At 41.4% G+C, this 25,778-nt stretch overlaps 1 protein-coding gene and 1 non-coding gene across 2 annotated transcripts; both read left to right on the top strand.

Moving 5' to 3' along the window:
• Nucleotides 1-7,766: 7,766 nt before the first annotated feature.
• Nucleotides 7,767-7,873, top strand: LOC136530233 (small nucleolar RNA R71). Its single transcript, XR_010777717.1, has one exon. It is a non-coding gene; the product is annotated as a small nucleolar RNA R71 (small nucleolar RNA).
• A 3,555-nt stretch (nt 7,874-11,428) lies between these two features.
• LOC136527016 (uncharacterized) lies at nt 11,429-18,674 on the top strand. Its single transcript, XM_066519613.1, has 10 exons — nt 11,429-11,751; nt 13,022-13,102; nt 13,604-13,725; nt 14,340-14,938; nt 15,031-16,217; nt 16,299-16,378; nt 16,820-16,915; nt 17,004-17,077; nt 17,990-18,134; nt 18,395-18,674. Exons 1-10 carry the CDS (start codon nt 11,664-11,666, stop codon nt 18,476-18,478), a joined length of 2,556 nt encoding a protein of 851 aa, XP_066375710.1. The 5' UTR covers nt 11,429-11,663; the 3' UTR covers nt 18,479-18,674.
• The last annotated feature ends 7,104 nt before the right edge of the window (nt 18,675-25,778 follow it).

The raw sequence follows: 25,778 nt of genomic DNA on the forward strand, positions 1-25,778 counted from the left end.
TCCCCTTCCTTCAGCCCCTTTTCTTCCTCATCTTAGATCCATCTCTTTGGCGGTGATGGTGATGATGAAGTGCGATGCTTCCCTCTAGGTGAGCCTATCTTGGTCCACCAAGCGATTACCTCTTCGAGGGTGGAAGGACTCTAGAAAGGGGAAGGCCACAGCGCTATGAGTGCAAAAGGGGTGAGGGTCGGTGTCGAGGGATGTTGTCCTTTCCTCATGCGCTGCAACCCTTAGTACTTCCCCAACTATGCGCGTCACCATGCTTCTTCCCTGCCATCTTCCTCTAGAGGGTCGAAGAACCCTAGCGATGTGGATCGCTGGGGCTTTCCTCTTGTATCAGAGGAAGAGCACTTTGTCTACCGCGAGGGTCGCTGGCCGACGCAGAGCTAGAGCCTGGTGGGAGAGAGGACATGGCTAGGGTCTAGCTCTCCTCCTCTGCTTCGTCCCTCATCATTGCTGCTATTGTGGAGCCACCCCTACCTCCTAAGTTAGGGGAGTGCCATTCGGGTCTCCCCATGCTTGTCAGCGAACTGCACGCCCCTGGCCTAGGGCATAGGTAAGCTGGTGTGGCTGCTACCGCCACGTGGGTGGTTCTTGGAGTAGCGGTTTTTGTCGTCGCATATTGTAATTGGGTCATTCCTAATTAATGAAATGAAATTACTTTTGTGTGTAATTCCATTGCTCTAGAGTCATGCTCAGGGACTTAGTCCCTCGTTGGGATGGGTTGTTATGATGATGGTCTCATTGGCCAAGATCGCCGTGCCCGTGCTACTAATGGGAAAGTCTATGAGAACCCTGGGTTTATAGTCGTTCCGTGCCTGGTCATGTCCCCTAGAGGGGAGATCCTCGGCTTCCCAATCAAGCCACTCCTATAGTTCCTAAGCCCATCTTTTGGTACTCAGGGCTCGCTGCCTCTCTCAATGGGTCACCACGAGTGGCTCGGGATCGGTACTCAGACATCACTCGTCCAGATGGTCGAGACGCTTCTAGGTATCCTAGCTGCAACCATGTGGGCTCATCTCCTGAGCGTCCTAAAGTATAGAATGCATCCATAGGCAAATAATATCTAAGCACGACCAATTAACTCACTCAAGTACTAAGCTAAGAGCTTTGCGAACATATGCATAAATTCATCATCAATCATAACTATATCTAGCATATAACTAGAGCAAACTAGGAACATAATAAATAGCAACATAATATTGAAGTAGCACAAAGTCATAAATATATAGATACAATGGTTATACTAGTCCCCAGATGGTACATCCGGAATCCTGAGCAATAGCCCACACTCTACTCGAACCTTGCTAGCTAGCCTATACTAGAAACTTGAAGAATTGGAGCTCTACTCTCTTCTCTCTAGAAACCCTAATTTCTGGTTTGATCTTGACTTATGGTTGTGTGCACTGGAGGGGGGCAAGGGCTGATTATATAGGCCAGAGCGTCCAACATGAGCCCTCGGATCAAAGCTACTTGAATAAACGGCGTAGATGGAATCCTTAAGGTAGTGGAGAACTGACATAGCAATGGGGCTGACAGGTGGGACCCCTAGAGGCTGGCCGACATGAGTGGCCCCACCTATCACCCTCTCATCCTCTGTTTCGGTGACGTGGCTTTCGGAGTCCTCTGGAACCTTCTAGAGTTGGTTTCACCGCAGATAAGCGTGATTTTATTTGACGTTTTGATCCCCTTGATGGTTTTCTAAAATAACCCTGCTGAAAACACAGATTCACCAAAACTCGTGGAAATTGTCACTTTGAACCCCCTAAGTCTATGTTGGTGATCATTTTCATGTATTATTTCAAGTTATATTAAAGTTTATAATGTATAATAACTACCATCAACAAACTCCCCCAAGCTTATCCTTTGCTAGACCCTGAGCAAAGCTAAACTTATCAATGGATCAAGAGTTTAGGATCTTTGAAAACATTGTAGTAGCTACTCAAAAGTACACATGCATTCAAACAAGAATTCTCCTCCGGATTAGAACAAACTGATCTATCTTTCAAACCTACCCATATTACCTTCAACCATGGGGCTTTTAGCCTTCACTTGGGTCTTGAGTAATTGAAAGACAGAACAATCAAGTCAAGCACTATGTCTCATGTTCTGTGTTCAACCATTATTCTAGAGTTTTTGCAAGTTTTCAAAATAAAACTTAGAGATTCCATTATATGATACTCTCAAATCTCTCAAAATATGTGGTATTTGTGGATCCTTACCAAGGCAATAGTAATGTTATGCCTTTCTTTTCCTACAACTAAGGCTTATATGGAGCTCATAGGAATGGTGAAAGCATGAAAGAGCATACTTGCAATACATATATTGTAAAGTCAAACCTCGGATCCAAAGAGAGTTAAGTCATATAATCAAATCAAGATGTGCATGTGTGTGGAATATATGGTGGCTAACCTAATTCTACTATGCTCCTTGAAAACATATCTCTCTTTTGATACTTGGAAATACTTGCAAGAAAACATGGGCTATCTTATTCATCTCATTTTTTCTCAGGCGGGCATCTAAGTACCTATTATTTTAAATATCTCGGACACTTGTCCATTTTTTCTTAACTCTTTTTTCTTCTCTTTTTTTTATGAATAACTTTTGCATAGCCACATGTTTCTTTTCTACAATAAAACTTTTGAGAGATAGCAACAAAAACTAAAAGCATCTATTTGATGGAAACCTATGAATCATATTTTTAGTGTTTTCTCTCAGTGTAGGAGCAAAATAATTTTTTATGGATCTAGATGGAATTTGCGCCTACTCCCAGTGTAGTAGTAGTAGTAGTACATATGTGGGTGGTGTGTACGTGATCTTGATTTTAAGGGCATGACAAACCTCTCATAAGGGTCAATAAAGCTTGACTAAACACAATGCAAAACAAGTAGCATATGAGTGGAGGTTTTCCTAGCCTAAATACAAACATGTTTGGCTCTGATAGGAATTCAAGCTTTGTCATACAGGATCTCATCATGTGGAATTTTTATATTTTTCAAAAGATAAATCTCTAGAATTTAGTATCACTTGGAACAAGATAATTAGCAGCTCAGACCTTCTCATATCATATCTATCAATTATCTAGACTTAGATCAAGCATTGCTACCCACGAGTTTCAAGTTCAGAGCAAATTCTTTTGTCAAATTAATTCTATCCAAAACTCAGAAGAATTCAAGGTTAAAAACTAGGTACTTGAAAGAAATTACAACAGAGCAACTATTCATCATTTCTATCATGTGAGATCATCTTCAAGTTCTTTTTATTTAGCTCTTAAAAACAAGACAAGAAACTAAAGCACACCTTAAACTTAAAGCAAACTATACAAACTCTTTTTGTTTGGTTTTCATTTTCCATATATTTTTAGATCACTCTACAGTAATATATATATAAGATAAAGGTAAATTTTTATTTTGTTTTCTTGGTAATGCATTTTTTCTTTTAATAGAAATTCAAAAATTAAATAAACTAAAGAAAGTAATAAAATATCAGAAAGAAAACTTACCTAAAGTAATGGGGGCTCCTCCCCCAAGCTGGTTATTACTGCAATCTCTCAGAAAGGCGGGTCGATGTTGAGACCCTAGAATAAATATAGTCAATTCTGGTTCTCCTGCTCCTAGTGTTGCTGGTTGGCGGCAAGGCGTTGTCCTGCTTCTTCTTGCCACTAGGAATGTTAGTGCAGAGTGTTATGAATCTCATGCTGGTTCTCCTCAATGGTGGTGAGCCTGGTGTCGAAGCGAGCGTGTTCGATCTGCTATTCATGGTAATCCATGGGTGGCGGATGGTGGCCCATGTGCTGGTCGTGGAAGCCACGAGCAGAGAAGGACATGCGACCTCCCTGGTAGCCGCTGGAGACCTCCTCATAGGACTGCTGTAGGTAGTAGTCAAAATTGTCGTCCTGCCATTGCCCACTTGAGCCCTGTTGCCAGGAACTCTCTAAATGATGCAAAGTAGGTTGCTCCCACCCAACATGTCTAGGTTGGTGCATATGGGAAGATCCCTACTGGTCCCAGCCTACATGCACAGGATGGTGCACCTAGGAAGGTCCTACTTGATCAAATTCTGTGTAGCCGGTGAAGACAGGGCCTTCTAGAATGGGGTCGTCTCCACGGTACCGAGGCTATAGGTTGCGAGTGATCCTCATAGAGGCACTCCTGCGAGGTGCTTCCTCCTTCCTCTATAAAATCAAAGACAAGCGAATCCACTGCATACAAACCGAGGTTTCGGTTTGGTAACGGGAACTCGGCTGTATAATCTACATACATCATGATAAATTTCCCATCCCTTCCCTTTTTTAACATATGTGCAAGATTAAAGTAACCATAATCAATAAGACAAACAGGGAACATCAATGTAAGTAATAGAAGCATCTTCTAACAGGCCCAAATGTTTAGCTATACGGGTGACCAAAGAAGTGCACCCAACTTCTTCCTTAAGACCAGGAATTTCTATCCAATGATTCATCATGAATTTCACGGGTGAGACCTTTTTTCCTTTTAATCATGGCATAAAGTAGTTTTAGTTCATCATTCCTAACTATGCGAAAATCACTTCTAGGAAATAAGAAAAAACCCAACCATTTGTGCATGAATCGCAAAGTAGGATGGTGAATTTCATTGGTGCGAGGGCGGTAGCAAACAATTTCTTTTGAAATCTCCCTCCAAAACTTATTCCTATCAAAGTCTTGTATGGCAGAGCCTATGTCAATTATGCACTGAGAGTGAAATCCAAGAAGCTCACTAACATTTTTCTAGGGAATAGAAAATTCTTTCCCGAAAAGTCTAAATAAAACTTCTGAATCGGTAGGTTGCAAAGTACACAAGAATTCAACAGTCAAAAGCTTACACCCTGGCTCATCAATTCCCCAAGCATCCTCCCATTCTATGGTCCTAAAAATAAGTTTGAATTCAGCGAGCATACCTGTGGCTTGGAATAGGGCTGGATCATAGGCAGGAGTGAGGACAAAGTCCCGGGTCTTTAGCTTTTTGTAGATGTTCTTCTCCCTATCTCCTTGGAGCTTGAGCTGCTTCTCTTATAGAAGAACATTCCTCTCCACGGAGGTTGATCGGGACGATGCTCCAACAGCAGGAGCTGGTGGATCGACCTCCATGTCGGTGATTGCTTGGGACAAAGAACTCCTCGTTGAATGGAACGACATTGTCTATTTGAGCTTGCCGGTGATCTTGCTCATTTTCCTGCAAAATAGAGAAAAACAACATAACTCGTGGAACAGTATTAGGAGATGAAAATGTTAGTGGTTAGCCATCCAAAGTCAGTAGTTCGAGGGTTAGTCGTCCGAAATTGCCTAATGAATATTCTAATCAAGATTTTAGCATGAATTCTTTTTAAATCCCTCTCTTGATTTGGACAACACTACCACTCTTAAACTCTATTTTTCTTTCTCAAATTTCAGTAGCACCTCTCTCTTTCTTTCTCAAGACTTTAGCACTACTTTCACACCCAAACTTCCTCACACTCTTTCTTACTCCAACACTACTTCTACCAAGGAAAATTCAACTATGAAATTTGGAATTGGAAGTTTGAACTCAGGAGCTAGAATTGCAGTGGAGATGGATAAAGAAGTGAGCTAGGAGGGTGGCTATTTATAGCCAAAGCAGCAGTAGGCCGGCCGACCTAGTGGTGGGGCCGGTTGGCCCCACATCATGGCCATATGGCCTCCCCATTTTCCTGGTGGATCCTTGCTTCATAGCAATATCTCTACTCCTTGGGTGCTTCTTTCGGTGGAAATTTGACCAGAATGGATGGTGGAGAGCTGATGGAGGTGAAAGTGGTGGTTGAGTGGAAATGGAGGTGATGGGTGGTGGTTGAGTGGACCCCATGTGTCTCCCATATTTCTACCGTATACATACGCGTATATATATACAATGCAAAAATATTTTATGATATTGTGAAATATAACAAGATGAATTATGGTATTTTTAAATTTTTATGCCTCCACGGTAAATATTTTATATGGGTTTTACTTCGTAAAAATTATTTACATGGGGCTTGAGTTTTTATAATGCCATGATGAGAATTTTTGTTTCATGATGCAGGTGTTGAAAAGTAAACATGCTAAGATAAAATGATTAATGCAATATGAAAAAGTAAATATAGATAACTATCGAGTTACCTCCCGGCGAGGGATCGGAATTTTTAGTCCACCGAACTAGACTTCTCCATTCGGATTTATTCCTTGGTTGCATCAGTCGGTCCCAGAGATGGAGACCTGGATACTCGCTTCTCATGCCATTCTAGATTGGTGCATTGTTCTGGTCTTGGCTTGAAGGTGAATCACTCTTCCTTTCCATTAATATGGAATTTAATCTCTCCAACTTTGACATCAATGCAAGCATTTGTAGTGCTTAGAAAGGGTCTCCCAAGAATGAGGGGTGTCTTCATGTCTTCCTATATGTCAAGTACTACAAAATCTATGGGAGCAAAAAAGTTTCGTATTTTTACCGGAATGTTTTCAGCAATTCCTGCAGGGTAGCGGACCGATTGGTCGGCTAGTTGCAAGCACATTGATGTTGGCATGAGGGTTGAATAGTTGAGCTTGTCAAAGACCTTTTTGGGCATGACACTAACACTTGCTCCAAGATCGCATAACGCATTCTCAAAGTTCTGGCTCCTGATCAAACAGTCGATAGTGGGACATCCTAGATCCTTCTTCTTGACAGGTAAAGTATTTAGGATGGCCGCACTACACTCCTCTGTTAACTTGATTACCATAGTGGATAGCAGTGGTCTTTTGTTGTTGAGGATGTCTCTAAGATACTTCGCATAGGTAGGTACCTGTATGGCATCTAGCAACAGAATATTGATATATAACTTTTGAATTACCTCTATGAACTTACCAAACTGCTCATCCATTTTGGCTTTTCGATTTCTGCATGGAAAACGGTAGGGGGTCGTGTCATGAAAATCTTGTTGTAACTCTCGCTCTTATGGCCCAACTTATTCAACTTCATCGGTTATCTTCTCCTCTTCCTGCACTACCACTAGTGTCTTACCTGTCCTTGTCGGATATGATGGATCACAAGTAGACTTACCACCTCTTGTGGTTATGGCTTTTACCATTCTCAAGGTTAGTGGCAAAAGGCAAAGCAACAACCAACTGGGCTAATTGTGATTCTATTTTTTTATTATAGCTAAGTTGGTATTTTATGGTGGAAGAAAAACTATCTATTTTAGTATTTATATTTTCTAGGAACTTATCATTAAAAGCAAGCTTCTTAGAAATATTCTCATTAATCCTGGTTTGTTCTAAGATCAGGTCTCTCAAGGATGGCTGTTTAGAATTAGAAGAATTATAGTAATTACTTGGGTACTTACCTCAGTAAGTCGACCGTTGTTGTAGATTCCACCCTTGTCTCTGTTGTTATGGAGCAGAATTGTTGACGATGTTTGCATCCTCCTGATATTCAGGGAATTCTACCCCCAAGTATTCTTCACATACATTTTAGGAATTAAAGGCATCTTGAATAGCCTGACGATCTTTCTTGTAATTGGTTCACTGTTCAAGCCCATTCAACGGTATGTCCATCTTGGTTGATAGTGCACACACCTCTTTTGGTACTTCTTTGCTCTTATTGCATGATTGAATGTTGCATGATGACCAGCCATGATTAGAGGCTATCTTTTCTATAAGAGTTTTAGCTTTTCTAAGAGTGAGTGACATAAACTATCCTCTAGCAGTGGCATCACGTTGTTCATGGGCTTTCTGAGTTAATCCATGGTAAAAGCCTTGCATGAGCAACCAATCTTCCATCCCATGATGAGAACAATCTGAAATATATTCTTAGAAATATTCCCATGCTTCTAGAATGGTTTCTCCTTTTTGTTATTAGAAACTAGAAATCTTTCCTCTTAAGGCATTGGTCTTGCCTACAGGGAAGAACTTTTTTAGGAAGGCCTTTGAATACTTTACCCAAGTGTTGATGTAAAACCACTGCTTCGCTCTTCCCACTAGTGAGAATAGAAACAGGCGGAGTAGTATGATGTCTTGAGCAACGTCCTTGATGATTATTGTGTTGCTAATCTCCAGAAAATTCTGAAGGTGAGCACTAGCATCTTCATGTGTCTTTCCATTGAATGGGGTAGCTTACACCATGTTGATGAGGCTTGGCTTGAGCTCAAACTCAAGGTTGTTGCTTCTGAGTGTTGGTCCAGTGCGAATGTTCTCAGTGCTTGGAGCAGAGAACTCACGTAGGGTTTTGTCACCCATAGCTCAGAAACTGGTGTTAAGCTTCCTCTTGATTTGGTTGATTCTGATTAGAAGTTGGTGGTGAATCACAACCAAGTCTGCAATACTCTGTATAAGATATGAACAAAGGCAAACAAGGGTAAGCCTACTAATGTAGAGGTTATGATTTCATCAATAAGTATTTATTTGGTCAATTCTCTTTAGCCATGTGCCCCTCTCCGGCAACGGCGCCATAAATGCTTATTGACATTTTTTAGCATCACTCTTTACTAAGTTGTCATCCCTAGCATGATGCCAAAAATGCGTTGTTGGTAAATATTGAGAACACTTATATATATATATACATTAAGTAATCTGCAAGCGCACAGATAATGTACCATTGTAGCATTTCACCCGGGAGTATACCGAGTATCGTTATTTGTATTTTAACCACAGGAAGGAGCTATGGAGTTGTGTTGGCATAGAGATATTGACAAATATATATACTAATGATAAAATCACTCTCATGCTATGGTAGGGTAAGTCAAGGTATAAATAAATGATAAGTGTCAGGTAATAATGGTATTCTAGAGATAGAAATAGAGACTCATAAAATATAGTATGACTAAGCAGAAGATTTGTTAAAAGCAAAAGATTCCTAAGTCATTCCTTATTTACTAAGTCTATTGTATATCCAAGTATATACACTCTCATCTATAGTATAATTAACTTTGGATCTATGCATAAAGAACATTACTAAGAAAGATCAAGAATAGAGCCTGTCTCCCTTTACAACTGTGTTCTACTTGCTCTACAAACGGGGAGTGGACTACAAAGGACTCAACGGGAGTGTCACATCCGTGATCTACCACATGACCTAGAGTGCAAAATGCATCCATAGGCAAACAATATCTAAGCACCATGCTTATATAATGTCGACCACTTAACTCACTTGAGTACTGAGCTAAGAGCTTTATGAACATATGCATAAATTCATCATCAATCATAACTATATAAAACATATACCTAGAGTAAACTAGAAACATAATAAATAGCAACACAATATTGAAGTAGGACAAAGTCATAAATATAGAGATACAATGGCTATACCAGTCTCCAAATGGTAGATCCAGAATCTTGAGCAATAGTCCACACTCTACTCGAACCTTGCTAGCTAGCCTATACTAGAAACTTGAAGAATTGGAGCTCTACTCTCTTCTCTCTGGAAACCCTAATTTCTGGTCTGATCTTGACTTATCTATTTGGCCAGAGCGTCTAACATGAGCCCTCAGATCAAACTGACTTGAATAAATGGCGTAGATGCAATCCTTAAGGTGGTGGAGAACCAACGCAGCAATGGGCTAACAGGTGGGACCCCCAGAGGCCAGGCAGCCTCTAGGTGGGGCCGGGCAGCCCCACTTGTCACCCTCTTGCCCTCTGCTTCGGTGACATGGCTTCTGGAGTCCTCTGAAACCTTCTAGAGTTGGTTTCACAGCGGATAAGCATGATTTTATTTGATGTTTTGATCCCCCTTGATGGTTTTCTGAAATAACCCTGCTAAGAATATAGATTCACCAAAACTCGTGGAAATTGTCAGTTTAAACCCTCTAAGTCTATGTTGGTGATCATTTTCATGCATTATTTCAAGTTATATTAAAGTTTATAATGTATGATAACTACCGTCAACACATGTGATCAAGTGCTCAACCTTTGGAAAAGAAGAAAGAGAAAACAAACCATATGGATTGAAGACAAAGGTATAAGATAGGTGTCTGGTTTTTCAGTCAAGATGCAACATAGTGCATGATCGGGTTTAGGATAGATAACCGTACTATTAAGTGGGGAGCTCTCAAGTTGAGATGGTTATCTAGTGCCACTAGGTTTCATTAACATTGCATATGATTAACACTTAGTGACGTGAGGTGCAAGAGAAAAGTCTTTCAAAATGCTTGAAAATGGTTAACTAGTGCCACTAGGAGGCCGCAATGAGCGCAACATTGAGCAAGTCATTGTTGTCACTATCGAGGTGGTGTGCGCATAGTGCTCGGATAGTGGTGGCAGTGAGATGAGCGACTAGGCAAGGATGGACGGAGATAGAACATAACTATAGTAGGGTGTTTTTTGTAAAAAAATATATCCTAGTCGGTGCCTCCCGAAGGGGTATGGACCTACAATGAATCATTTAGCAAGTTCAGGGGGCGAATTTCGATTTTAAGAGTTCGTGGACCTAAGTGGCACAACACCACAAGTTTAAGGGCCGCCAGTGTATTTAACTCACTCTTTTTTATATAATAAGATAAGATATAGGGCCTATTTGGTAGAGATTCACCAGCTTCATATGCACCATTTTCAGCTCCACTCCATGAAATTTTTGCCAAACGGTCTGGATCCACCAAATCCGGATTCACCAAAACGGTGGATAGGGTCCAAATTCACCATTTTGGTGGAGCTCCTCAAGAGGTGCTCCAACTCAAGTTTGGTAGAATTGGGGAAAATTACCCACCACTGCCACTGGTTACACACGTACCGATTTGTTTTCTAATTTTTTCATTCGATAGCCTTCTTCCCCGACGAGCTGCGTCTGCTCGAGTGCTCGCGTCGACTACCCATGCCACCTCTAGGACCCGCGCGAGATCCGCCGTTCGTCCGTGTCCTGTCATGGCTAGGCGCCACGAGCTCCTCGCGTGCCCTGGCTGTGCGCCCTGTCGCCCAGGACGCGGGTCCCTAGCCAAGCGCCCCCGCCGCCCAGGTCGCGGGCGCCCTGGCCGTGCGTGTCCCGCCGTCGCGAGCTGGACGCCGCCCAGGTTGTGGGTGCCCTGGCCACGCGCGCCCCACAGCCGCGAGGCGGCGGCCTGCCTAGGCCATGAGCGCCCTGGGCGACCACGCGTCCCTCGTGAGCTCGAAGGAAGAAGATGCTTTTTTTCTCCTAACGCGTGGGACCCAGGAAGGAGACAGTGACACGTGGGGCCTATCTCAAGGGTAAATCTGTCCATTCCAATCAAAATACCCTTGTGTCGATTTGGAGCTACTGGTTTTCTGAGTGATCCATAGTGAATCTAGATCTAGATTTTTTTTAATCTCTACCAAATAGATAAGAGAATGATTCGAGGTGCGGTCCAAGGAGCCCACTCACCAAATACCCCTGAATGAAAGGCTTAAAAATCTCAAGAAACGAGATCGGCCTGATTTGAAGTGGGCTGGCGCTGGACCAGCTAAAATGGGCTTTAGATGCTGTTTAGATCTAGCTGGTGGCAGAGACGAAGAAGAAGGTTCCCTGCATCGACGCGCCCACCCACGCCACGAGGCCACGAGCCCGCCGCCGGTTCATGACCCTCCGGCCCCCGCCCGTCCCCTTCGCCTCCTCTGTTCGGCGAGACTGCGAGAGACCCTCGCGGCTTGCCCACCTAGACCTCCAAACCCTAACCCTAGTTCAGTTCTCTCGCCCCACCCCAACGCATCGAAAACCCTCGGTGCCCGGCCGATGGGGAGGAGGAAGGAGCGACGCCTAGCGGCCATGGCCGCGGCGGGCCGCAGGGTCAAGCTCGACCTCTTCCTCGATCCCTCCCCCGGTAAGTTCCGCCTCCCCCTGGTTTGGTTCGATGTGGTTGTGTTTAATCGCTATGCGCCCTAGCTTGTCTTGACATGGTTGGAGATTTGCTATCGATCTCTGGTCGCTCGCCCTAATTGTCCAGCTTGAAATTAATTACTCTCGGTTCTGCTTGATTGGTACGGAAGCTAGGAGCTCACCGTGTCATGGTCGTAGTGTTTCGCAAATCGGGTCTGTCCGGTCTTCTGAATCCACACAGCTTGATTGAGGCCAAATATGATTCACTGTACCCTGGGTTTCGGACAGTTGGATGCTGATAAGTCGTTTGATTGGTCTTTATCACCAGAAACTGCTTGCTAAGTTGCTATGAGCATCGATGTCAGCGTTTGCGCACTCACACAAGGCAATAAGACTGATATAAGGCATTGGTACTGTTGACCTTGCTACTTTTGCGTGCCCCACAAGTGTTTAGTGTTGCGTTTTTGCTACTTTATTTGAACATGCACCAAGCCAGTTACAGTTTCAATGATATAGTGAGAAATACAGTTGTCACAGTTTCAGCCCCTTTTACTGCAAATCTATTAGAATTCATAATTAAATTCCCTAGTATTTTGGGAGGCTGTGTCAGGTAAATGATCAAAACTTCCAAATCTACAGACCTATATAGAACAAAATCACTTCTAGTGTCATACTCTTTCGCTGTACCAACATCTAATTGGTAACCTTCTTTTGAGGCATAATAAGTAGCAAGCACATTGAAGGAATTCCACACTGGCCCTATGTTTGAATGTTTCAATCGCATTTTGAAGTATCCATGACTAGGGAACATAATCTTGTGGTTAGGACAGTGGAAGTGGTCCAACATGCATGCTGAGACAACTCACTTGTGCTGGTGGAGGCCTAGGGCAATAGATGGGTTTTCGGAGGGTGTAGATCTAATTGTGCACAATAGGTTACCCATTAGTCACCTCTATCAACAAAGCAATAAAAATGGATGCAAATATTACTCACATGTCAGTTAGGGTAACGGAAAAAAGCTGATGTTGGATTTTTATGAAGGATGATCAATGCAACTGTTTGCATCAGCCGCTTATGATTGTAGGAATCTTATGTTTAGATATCTTCTTTTATATGAGTGATTACATGGGTGACTAGAAACTACACATTCTTGTAATTCTTGTAATAGTAGACACACTGAATATTAATAAGATTCAGGTAAATGATATACCATTTGGCGCTGACCTGTTGGCATGGATTGCAAATAAGCTGACTTTTGATACTGTAACTTGTAGGGGAGGCATCACATAATGATGGAATAGGAGGTGAAAACCGTGACCAACAGACTGTGGTTCCCACTTCTCCATCTTCTTCAGGTGGGTTTCATCAATTTCCTTCCAAGGGATATGTAAAGAAGACATGCCTATGGATTATGGAACATAAATATGGTGGAAATTTGGATTTGTGTACAAGCATGTATACCTCTGCATATCTGGTTCTGAGATACATGTAGGGTTGCTGGCCTGCAAGGAACATTGAGTAAATTCTTCAGACTGAGCTGCCACTGTCAAAATTGAGTGAATGCCTATGGGTAATTTCTCATTTGGCAGCATCTAAGCTTGGGGATTTCAGGATGTGATTGTTCCTTCCTCGGTTCGTATGTCTCTTTCTTTGTATGCAGCTCCTAACCTGGTCTTCTTATTTATGACCAGATTTCTGTAAACTTCACATTAATAATTTGAACAGTACAATATTCTGTTTATTTTTTACAACACTGTTGATTTCATTATGTATGCTTCAGAAAAGAGCTTCACTGTATTTTGCCACACCACAAAAACCTTTTTATTTCTGAAATTTTCATGTAATTTTATTTTCAGATAAAAAGGAAAATCCTCTAGCATTGCTTGGGCAATATAGTGATGATGAGGAGGAAGATGAGGAAGCAGCAGATAAACCCACTGGTGAAGCTAAGGGGAGTCCAGGAGATGCTAGTGCTCAGGTAATTCCATATTCCTACTCTTTCCTGTCGGTCAAATATGTTGAACCTTCTTGGGTGAACATAGAAACCTAGTCTAGTTTTGTACTATGTGTGCCAAATATGCCAAAGCTGGTTTGTGTGTGGTGTTAGCCGTTGGCTTGTTACCAGTGTTTCTGGAGTGTGGAGTTTATCTATGGTCGTTATACTTTGTAGTCAGTTGTAACCGGCTTTAAGTAGGTTTATTGGGAGTTTGCCTAGCCGGCTGAACCCTTTGTGTTCAGAGGTGATGGCTTTTGCTTCCATTTCTTTGTGTCACCGCAGACAAACCTAACACTTGCAATTTTGTTGCTTCGTGGTAATGAAATTCGGCTCTGCCATTATGGAAAATTATACGCCAAAGCTAGCGAAAGTACTTATTGGCTGAAGTCTCCAACAATGTGGCCTTAAATGTACTGAGCTTACTTTTGTTAATGAGTAAATTTTGTTAATTTATATATTTTCAGACCATAACTGTGCTTCATGCAATGCTGTTTGTTCAGCTTCTTCATAAATTGTAATTGCATCTATCTTCTGTTAAGAGCCTTAGAGGACATTATTGCATGTAAGCAACATTTGCCATATTTTGCTTATTTCAGTTAACTAGTGATAATGGCGTGACAAGAACTGAACCATTGGCTTCTGTCGGTGATCAACAAGAAGCACCTCAAGCTGGTGATATTAAGAACTATACCCAAAGTATTACTGAAGAAAACACTATTGCTCCTGAGTCAACTCTACAAGAAGAGAGTGTGAAAGCAACTGAATCTGTTCCTGATTCATCTGGCATGCAAATTGTTGGTGACGTCGGTGGAAATTGGAAAGCAGTAATGCATGAACAGAGTAATCAGTGTTATTACTGGAACACAGTTACTGGAGAAACTTCGTGGGACATACCAAATGGATTAGCTTCAGGAGTTGCAGCTGCATCTGTTCCTTCTGATGTGGACTATTCAATAGAAGCTCAAACCCATGTCCTTCCTCACAGCACACTGGAAGCATATCCAAGTGACATGTCTGTTGGGAATGGCACAGCAACTTATGCTAATTTTGGAATGGCATGTGGAAGTGCGCAGGTTACTCAAGATGCTTATGCTTATGCTGCTCCTATCGCCAGTCACGAGCCTATGGACATTGATCCTTTGTATCTTGCAAAATACGGTGATGATTTGCTGCAAAGATTGAACCTGCTCGAAAGGTGCTTTTATTATCTTTAGTTTTATCTTTTGTTACTTTGCATGCATTATTGTTCCTAGAGTGTAGAAAAGTAATGAGCTATTATCATTGTAGGCTCTGTGGCTCAAACGATGGTCTTGAATTGATAAGAAGAGAAATCGGGATACGGATATCGGACTGCAATGCACTCTCATCATATGGATCTTCTTTGCTCCCGTTGTGGTTGCATGCTGAGGTGCACCTTAAGCAACTAGACTCTTCCATTTCCAAGCTGGAAATGAGCTACCATGCAGATACAGAACCTAGGAATTTGAAGACAGAGGTTGCTGAACACAAGGCACCTGATGAAGCTGACATGACAACACCCTCCAATGTTGAGGCTTTGAAGTCTGAGGTTAGTGCTGGGATTACTATCAATGAAAATGTGGAGATTGATAAGCCAGCTTTAACATCATCTGCTCAGAATTCACAAGATAGGGATCTTGCAGCAGTTCCTCCAAAAGTTGATTCTGACAATGATGAAGATATGGATGTGGAAATGGAAGTTGATGAAGATAATGTCGAAGAGCAGGCACATTGCAGTCCTCTACCTACAAAGGAGCATCCTCCATCAGAACAGTTGAATTCATCTAATTTGCCATCATCTGAAGATCCTACACTTTCTGAGGATAATTCTGTCCCTCCGCCTCCACCAGAAGAGGAATGGATTCCACCTCCACCACCTGAAAATGAACCAGCTCCTCCAGCTCCCCCAGAAGAGCCATCTGCATCATATGTTCAGGTTGATTCAATTCCTCAGCCATATATAGCTCAAGCAAATGTTGGCTATACAATTTCAGGAATGGAGTACTATGGTACTGTCGGTACAGAAGGTACAAATGCCAGTTACTATATGCAAGTTAGTGAGCCTCATGTCCTTCAAGCACAGCAGCATTCTTATTATGCACCAGTATCTGGGAGTGGCATATCTGTTTCTGTTGATGGCACATCTATTTCCCCAGAATCTTATTATACCTATCCTTCAGTCACTATGGCTGCCAGCGCAGTAGCAGCTGAACATTCTGGATACTACGCTTCATCAACCTCTGCCATTTCTAGCAGTGCAGCAGATATCAAAACAAGCTCAGCTTCTCTTGTTTCTGCAAATAGCAATTCAGATCTCAAAGGTCTTGATAAAGTTATATCCAATGATGCAAGTATTGTGTCTTTGACCCAAGCTGTAGTTGCAACATCAGTTGCAGGAACATCTGTTCTTGGAAGTTCTACACAGTCTTCTAGCAGTACTACAAATCAGTCCAAAGGTAATTCTATTTTGAATTTCTTTATTTGGACAATTCATCTTACCCTCATCACATTGTTTGACCATCTGTGCTGTTCTGTAGTTATTCGTAGCAAGAAGCGGGCTGTTGGTATTACATCGTCTCTGAGGTCTAATAAGAAGGTTTCAAGTTTGGTGGATAAGGTTGCTCTCTACAACCAATCTCTCTATGGTGTTATTGCATATGGGTGCAAATATTTAGTGGTGACTTGTGCCTGAAATTTACAAATTTTTAGCATGTTCCTATATATTTATCGACAACAAATCCTAGTTTCTTACTCTTGATTTGAGATGTGCTCTCAAGTCTCAACTATCTAAGAATCCAGTGTAAAATATCAAGGGTTTAACACCATGGTATGGTTTGCAAGATTCCCAATGTTTCATGTCAAGAAGAAATAGTGGACTCTGTGTTTTAACCTTCTGTTTCCTGGTTATTTTTTGTTCATGGTAATCGTTTGCTAGTTAGTTTTATCAGTCTGCTTTTGTGGTAATGTTTAAACTAAGGTTAGTAGTGATTGTGTAAATAATTGTTGCCCTAGCAACATCACTTTGCTGAATCAGCCTGTTTTGCTTTCCTTTTAACAGTGGAAAGCTGCAAAAGAGGAACTTCGCGACGAAGAAGAAGAGGAGCCTGAAAGTGCTCTTGAGGCATTAGAAAGGAAGCGGCAAAAGGAAATAGAGGTAAATTGCTCTTTACCTCTCTTTAAAGCATGCATGCAAAAATTTCTCAGAAGTGTTCTGAATTTAAATTGTGCCCCATTTGATTCAGGAATGGCGGAAACAACAGATTGCTAGCGGAGAGGCTCAGGAAAATGCCAATTTTGTTCCTGTTCGTGGTGATTGGTACTCTTTCTTTGCCTTATGATGGTTGATTTTAATAGCTAGATACAAAATTTACCATAAATTTTCTGGCATTTGTCATGGTTATGGCCAGTTTTGTTCCTCCTTTCACAATTTCACTCCCTGTGATGTCCAATTTGTTTAAAAGTAGTCACATCAATGTTTGACTTTTGGCCTGAGAATATTTTTAGAAACAGTGACAACTTCCTGCATCTAAAGTTGTGTTAGAAGGAAATGTTCTAACTAGTTCAAGTACCTACCTTTCTCATCAATGTGGATTTTTGGTCGCTCTACCACACCTAATAGTTTCTTGAATACTGTGCATACATGTGTACCATATTTTCATGTAGATTTTCCCTTGCATCAATTGATTTGCATGTTTTATAAGAGTAAAAAATTGAAGCAACATCCTTTTTCTATATGTTCTCTGCATGGCACCGATGCTAACTGGTTCGAGTCCTGTCAAAACACCTGTTGGAAAGCTTTTAGGTTGCTGACATAGCTGAAAGAAGATCAGTTCAGTGCCAGGTTCTTGAAACTTAAGGGAATATATTAGTTTTGCATTTTCTCTTATGGTATACGTTGCATTGTAGGTATTCTCATTTGAAGGTTTTGTGATTTATTTAGAATTTGAACTAGAACCCAATACTCCCCACACCCAAAGAAGTGCCACTCATGCAATAGGTGTTTAATGCCATGCGTAGTGTACATTCTTCAGGTTACATTAAAGAAGCCCCATTTTTAGCTACATTTAATAATAGGCTCTTTGGGGGATTGATTTGCCTATGATAACAGACCTCTTATGAGGATAGCTGAGAACCTGCGTATTGTGAAGCTGAACATCATTAATGGCGACATGGTTTCTTGCATGGATTTTACCAGGTAGCTTAGTGATGATTGTTTGAATCTTTGCAGGCATGACCGTGTAAAACGTAGAAGGGCTGAAGCAAAAAAGGAATCAAAAGATGACATTGTTGCTGCATCTTTAAGTAGTTCCGAACAGCATAAAGGACCTCCAGATCTAGCAGAGCTCTCCAAGGGTCTTCCTACAGGCTGGCAGGTAAGTATTCTAGATTGTAGCATATCAGATGCTAACATACTGAGCTGTGTTTAATGTTATATACATACAATCAGAGGTAGCTTCCACTGCAGCTTCCAAGAGTTTGATATCTATTCCAACTGATACAAAGAAGCGAACAATCACGAAACATTGGTCATTAGTGTATTCCTGTGGAGTGTACTGTAAAACCTTGTTCATCTGCCATGCCATGTGTTACAAAGTGCTTAGCACTGCTTACTTGCGTTATCCTCTTTGTGCAGGCATACTTGGATGAGTCTACTAATCAGGTCTATTATGGGAACAATCTCACGTCAGAGACGTCCTGGGAGCGGCCAACAAAATAAAGATCGACAACCTTGGTGTGCGGTCAACCGAACGATAGGACTAATTTGACGATGTAGATGGTGCTGTTCAATGGGCAGCTCAATTTTGTTGTAGATATCTCCTTGTCGAGTCCTCTAAAAGAACGAATAGAAGTGCCAAGCATGTTTAGAGAATGAATACGGGAAGTAAAGTTTTTATGATGTTGCTCGATTTCTAGTTCCTTATCTTCCTATTACAAGATATTGGCAAGGAGCAATTTCCTCTTCGCTTATCAGTTATGCTTATCAGTTATGATATAATGTTTTTCTTTTATAATAAAATAGCATCGGTCGGTGTATTTGTATAAGCCATGGAAACGAAGTGAGTAGGATGATGATCCATACGCTATTTTTGATGATTGGAGAGGAAAAAAAAAACAGCATGGCCCCTACTTAGTTCTTCGAAGTAAGAGGTCTCACATTCCTCAAGCTTTCATTTCGAGGGCTCTGGATGAGGACCTTATAGGGTGTTTGATTTGATGAATCAAACCATTTTAGATGAGGTAATACGTTGTGAGTTTATTTTATAAATTTGGTGGATCAATTCTATTTCTCGTACTAGTATTAATTATTATCCAAATTATTGGTTGTTTTAGCTTTTCTAGTTATGTAGCTTTTGCTATACACTTAGATATACTACATGTCTAATATATAAAAACTATGTACCTAAATATATGGTATGTCTAGATATGTAATAAAATATATGGTATGTCTAGATATGTAATAAAAAGTTACGTATATCTAAAAAAAAATTGAAATTAACCTTCTCTTCGAACCGATGTTGCTCCCCCGTCGCTCGCACCGGCCATGTCACCTGAAATCCAACCAGTGTCCACGTCGCTCGCCCACAAATTGGTACCAAAATATGTTCGGCTTCAGCAGTTCCTCCGCTCCTTTCCCCTTGCTCTCGCTGGCTTCGCTCTTCCCTCCGTCTCCCGGCTGCTTCACCGCTCCCGTCGCCAGTCGTCCCTCGGCTCGGGAGGCCTCCAACGCGTGAAGGTGCGTTGTCTTTCTTCATCCCCTTCACCCTCCCTTGTTGGCATCCGAGACGGGTGTCTATCCAGTCTTCGTCGCTGGGAAGGCTCCACCCCTTCACTATGCAGTGTCCTGTGGTGTTCGATGAAACCCAAGCCGCCGTTTTTGTGTCCATGCTTTATTTAGATTGGATTTATTTGAACGTTGCTTCTTTAGGTATTTTTAGGGTTCTTTACTCCTAAAATACCGTTGCTGAAGAGGGGTTGGTGAAGAGGGGTCGTCCTACGATTTTGCCATGCTTAATAACAATTTAACCTAGTGTGCTTATTTCTTACTGTTTATGCAGCTCACAAACAGATAAATTATTATGTGTTGCGTACGCTCAATGAGTCATATGTAGGTATTTTTCATAAATCCCTCCTTCTTCCCTATTGCTAATTTTCCCCCTTTTTTACCATGTTCTTTTTGTTTAGATATTACACCCATGTTTCATATAAATTAAATATTTTAGTTATCTTTTTTTTTGAGACGTAATATCTTAGTTATCTGTGCTCAATACAATGAGATAATGACATTACAGTTTCCTCTCGATTAGTTTAGTTTAACGTACGACAACTGAGCCATGTGCTAGCAAACGACTACCACAAACAAACTAACTGTTTCTATTGCACACTATAGGTCTACTTCATAACAGTTTCCTCTCGATTAGTTTAGTTTAACGTATGACAACTGAGCCACGTGCTAGGAAACGACTATCACAAACAAACTGTTTTTCATAATAGTTTTCTCTCGATTAGTTTAGTTTAACATATGACTACTGAGCCATGCGCTAGGAAACGAGTTACTGTTTCTATTGCACACTATAAGTCTTCCTTTAGATTTTAACTAGGCTCCTTCTCTTGTATAGTGTATTGTTGGTACCAACAAGCTGTGTATTTATCTATTGCAGACTATAGGTTTTCCTTCACATTTTAGCTACGCTGATTAAACAGGTGTACTTTTCCCTATTGTTTTTTTTTTGTGTAGACTTCCTCTAAATCAGATTTGTATTGTTGGTGGCAACAAACTATGTGTATATATAATGGTTCCTTCAGTCTATGGTAACATCTAGAATTCTAAAATATCTGAATATAAGTACATTTCACACTATGATTTTTAATTTATTTACGTACTCATGTATTCTTCCCTCTTTGTCCTATGATCAATCCATGATTACTTGTGGTCATGCAAGTCCGTGATGAAAAGCTAAAGTGCATTTATTGGACGATTGAGTTAGGGATTAGCTACATAGTCCATCGCATTTGCTTAAAATAGTTTGGATTATTATCTACAATTGTCTCCGTAATACTCCTTCTAATTATTGGACCAAAAACATAATTTCTAGAGTTTTTTTTCCTATACTTAAGTTCAGAATGCTAATGAAGGTCAATGTCGTGTTGTGCATATTTTCAGGTTCATCAAGTGCCTGGCCAGCACAGGTAAAACAGATTCAGCGAGCCTTGCCATTTCTTACTTATTTCCCCCTTTCTTTAAGGCTTGATTATTTTGGCGATGGCAACAACGAATCATTAAGGACTGTGGGATAATATATCAGGTAAGGCATGATGCCTAATATACCTGTGAGCCTGTAACCAACGACAAAAGAAAAAGAAAGCACCAACATGTATATTAGTCTCTGACCAATGCCTAATATATTGCTCTTTTTATTGTTCAGAAAATATAAGTGCAGGAACTTCATATGTTAGACATGGTGTCTCTCCTCTCCCCTCTTTTCTTCTCTGCACGGATCTAGCTGTTCCCAGTCAGGAATCATGATTTCCCCCCTCCTTTTCCCCTTTGTTCTCAGCAAGTGGTGACAAGTTAGATGCTGGGCCTTCATCACTGCGACGGAGGGGTCCAAGGCAAGATGCTGCATGCCCTCTAAAGAAGCGGCCTCAGAGGAGGGGTCTGAGGGCGGTCGTGCCGGCAGGTGCTCCAGGGACGGAGGGATCTGAGGCGGACTACTGTGCACCGGCAATGGAGGGGACCCAGCCGGGGGGCTGGGCATCGTCGAGGGAGGGGCGGGTCTGCCGGCTGGTGCGCTGCCGCGCTGCAGTGGCAGCGAACCTCTTTGTCGTTTGGGGCTGCAGGGTTCCTGCGCTCAAAGGCATGCCATGCCGTTGTGGTTGCAGGGAGCAGCTGCAACCTGACGGTCCCATCCGTTTGCAGTTTCTTGATGTCCACCAATAATTTGTTCCAGTACTCTTTTCTGGTTTTTGTGTCAGGTGGCTCCAGCTCAGTCCCGGCCCGGCGCGCTGACCTTTACTCGAAGATGACATGTGATCTCAACGAGCGCGTCGCGTTGTTCCTGAAGGGCGGCGAGACGTCGCAGTCGCTTACGCTCTCGAACCTCTTTGACACCACAAATGACTGCATGAGGCTCACGGTGCGGGCTTTCTTCACCAACCCCATACTCTGCTGCTCACGTTTGGTGACATGTGCTTGGCTGTGATGGTGTCGCTGAACTGAGAAGTGTTTGACAGGTGGCTGTGTAATTGTTGCTTTGCGAGGTCAGGGCAGTGCTTTATTCAGTATGTTTTGGGCCTCCAGCAAAGCTATCAACGACGTGTTTGTTCCTTATTTTGGCCAAGGTACAACTTCTGTTATATTATGTGACCCCGTACATGTAAAACTGTGCAATTTATCTACTGAATTCAGTTGGCCTGACATTTGAATGCAGCTAAATAGAGTTATATCAGTTCAATTGCCTGCTGATTGCTTGGTTAGTGCCACAGAACTGACAACTTTGTTCAAGCATTTTTTTTTTCTTCAACACTTTGCATATTTGAGCAATGAACGACATATGCCACTAAAAAGTATGCACGTTGTTTTTTTTGCTGCTGCCACACTATATCTTTACCGGAGTAGTTTCCTTGCTTTTTCCCTCTTATGGAGGTCAGTGTTACCTATCCAGAAATATGAACTTGGATGACATTATGTTCGTCTTCGAAAGATTTATAGAATGATAAAAGATGACTAAACATGCTGACGTCTTAAGTAATGGTCTTCCAAATTTCTGCTGTACTACGAGTTTGCAATGGTCCTAGATTCAGTTGCTGGGATGCTATATACTGCTTGTGTTTTAGTCCACTTATTTAGTGTACTATTACCTTCATTACTAAGAGAACGAGTTTATTTTCCCTGGGTGTGGAGGCTACACAGGCAAGGCCATACAAAAGTAATATGTCTGCCATCTTTACATGGATGAAAATATTTGTCTGTCATCTTCAACTTTTCTTTCAAATTGAGCCTCATCAAATTAAGGTAGTAACATAGGCTTTCCTTCCAATAAATCAGTATGTTTGACAGAAACAAAAAATTATTGAAAGAAAAATGTAAGGTCAAAGATCTTGAGCATTCATACTATTAATTGAGCCTCATCAAATTGCAGGTACTAATGTGAGGTTTGTATCTGCTTGCAAGCCAAAAAGGAAGAGACAACATAGTGTTGGGCGTCGTTCTTTGACAATAAAAGTAATCAGCAGGTACCATTCTATATGCTTATTGTAAAAAGAACTTTGCAGTTATCAAAATTATCTTTTTTTGTGATGTCCAGATATAGAACGATGTTCCTATTGGAAAGTAGCGATCAGATCACCTTTAAATGGTTGCTTCACGTGGTCCATTGTAATTCAAACCTTTTCACGAGGTTTGATCTATGATTCAGTTCACACTGTTCATGCCTATGTTCAGCCTTAAATGTGTCTATTTGAATCTGCTCTGCTGTTATTGGCAGCCTGCTCTACCTGTCCATTTGACCAAGACAAACAGATAAGATCCCCTCTGCTGCTTTGTCCCATGGCAATTGTGGCTTACTCACCACCATTGCTATATCAGTTTTGTTGCATACTGCATGGCCATTTGCTTCGTGATGATTGTCCTGGATGATTACATATACTGTGTCAAGGTGGCTTCACAATTTTATTCAAAAGCAGTCAAAGGGCACGTGAAAATATTCAGGTAAGTGCCTCTGAGCTTTGGAGCTTTATTTACGTATCAACTCTTAACCTTATTTTTCCCCTTCTAACCTATATTTTACTTAAAGGTTCCGTACCTGCTAAAATTCCTGAGGATAGTCACCCTTGCTTGGTCATTCGGATTTTTGTTTTGTTTTGTGGTTCCTACATAGACAACGGTTTCTACATAGACAAGTATTTTTGTTGAAACGCAATCTACATAGACAAGGTATGGTTTGCTATTGCAGATCTAGTTGAACTTTTATTTTCTCAGCACACCCACAGGCAATATATTGATTATTTCTCTTGCCATGGACATTTGATAATTTTCTAGGATCACATGAACAATAACATTTTTAAGAGTGTTTTCTTTGTTCGAAAGCTCCAAATATAGCTGTTCTTTTGATTCTTGCACCTGCACTGTCTCATATTAATTTATGCGAGCTAAAATACGAACTATTAAGCCTGGTCGGTTCAACTTGCTGCAGCAAGCTATCTCAGCCGCTGCTGTTCACTTATAGAAGACTTCATGCAGCCATATCTGCAGCAGCTGTAGGAAAAGCTTAGGTGAGCAGGCTTCCGTTTGTAGGCACCTCCACCTGCAACTAGCCTTGACCAGACACCAGTAAAACATCTTTTGACTGACTAAGTCATATTCCCCAGTAACACCGCTGTACATAATCTACATTCATGCACAGCCTCAGTTCCTTTTTCACCTTTTGCTGTTTTCACGTCTCAGTACAAACAGTGAGCAGCAGCTACATAATCTGCCTGCAGAAAGCTATTCCAAGACACTGAAAAAGCAGATCGCTGCCATGACCTTACTCAGCTCTCTTCAAAGCTTTTTAACTCAGAAAACCACACATCCAACCCATCTGGCAGCTTAAAAGTTTGAGTGTGCTCTCTTATGCACCTTGATAGTCTATAAAGTACTTAAACATTTGATTTTCGCTAAGCAGGAAAAAACAGCCAGTGAAGAAACCTTTAACTTAGCATATGGCATCTATATTTTTTGGTCTGATACCCTTAACCGATGTATGTTGCTCCAAAAAAGGGTTGGAGGAAAGTAGATATCCTTTTGAATTGGTCATCATATTGTGTCACTATGCCCTGTCATTCTTGTGTACGTGTCATATTTCTAGATTTTCTTTTATAAACATAATATGCACGTTTAGAACATTTTCGTACTATTTGGAACTAGGTACTGCCAAAAAAATTGCAGATCAACCCAGGAGACAGAGGCCATATGATAGGATACATTTTTTGCTGTTTATAACAACCAAATGGTGATGACAATGGAATGTTCTTTGCTATTTCCACTTGCCAGTCTTATAAATTTGCTTCTGTTAGCCTTATGTGTAAATATTTGGACCGTAACAGCTTGATAACAGGTTCACAGGAACAAATTGGTGATGACAATGAACGCAGCTTATCAGAAACAGGTCACCAGACACATTTGCACATTTTTTTCATGATCCACTAATTCTGCTACCCCACACAGTATCAGACACCTAGCTATCTAATCATTTATTCTCTGTGTTGCAGGTCACCTAACAGGCTACCACGAAAATTCAGGTAAAGCATTATTTTCCCAATACCTCAACACTCTTCCATTCTATCTACGTACATCTAATGTGCTATGATACATGCACAGACTCATCCGGGTGGCAAAACCTTTCAGATCGTTACCCTTATTGATAAGAACCACATGAAGCCATCAGCAGCTGCACGAACCCACCGAATGTAACATACTATCACCACATGTAATATATCTCTACGCATCTTCGTCGGTTCTTTCAAGCCTTGAACAACATATGTAATATATACATCCTAGATATATATCTAAGTAACTTACTAGTCACCGCACTTTCCAGACTTACTAGTCATCCTGTGTAATAATATATACATCCTAAATATATATCTATGTCAGTCACAGCACCTTCTCCATATCTAAAATTTTCCCTAGGACTCCATACGCGCGCAAGGGCGCGTGCCTTATACTAGTGACCTCTAAATTGGAATGTAGTGGGTAGCTTGTAAGGAACGAGCTATATTTCGGACGTGTTTGCTTCGCGTCCTGGCCTGGGTACTGATGCCTAGGCAGTAAGCATCCACCCTAGGTTTAGGAAATCGAACACTAAGGATGTCTGCCCAAACAAGTTTACCAGGATAGCATCCAAATAGACCCTTCATTTCATAACTAAGGGTTTGTTTGGATCCATTAGTACTAAAAATGAGAAGGAGATCTAAATAGACCTGCTAATTATTAGTTTCATTAGCAGGTTTGGAGTTACTAATAGGTGCTAATATGC

Source organism: Miscanthus floridulus, chromosome 19, assembly GCF_019320115.1.
Source record: "Miscanthus floridulus cultivar M001 chromosome 19, ASM1932011v1, whole genome shotgun sequence".
NCBI classification, from domain to species: Eukaryota; Viridiplantae; Streptophyta; class Magnoliopsida; order Poales; family Poaceae; genus Miscanthus; species Miscanthus floridulus.

What these genes read in the sequence shown, in the direction of transcription:
- LOC136527016 (XM_066519613.1), top strand. Translation starts at nt 11,664, where the DNA reads ATGGGGAGGAGGAAGGAGCGACGCCTAGCGGCCATGGCCGCGGCGGGC. An exon ending in AGATTGAACCTGCTCGAAAG is followed by an intron (nt 14,939 to 15,030) that starts GTGCTTTTATTA and finishes TTATCATTGTAG; the next exon opens with GCTCTGTGGCTCAAACGATG. An exon ending in GTTCCTGTTCGTGGTGATTG is followed by an intron (nt 17,078 to 17,989) that starts GTACTCTTTCTT and finishes GAATCTTTGCAG; the next exon opens with GCATGACCGTGTAAAACGTA.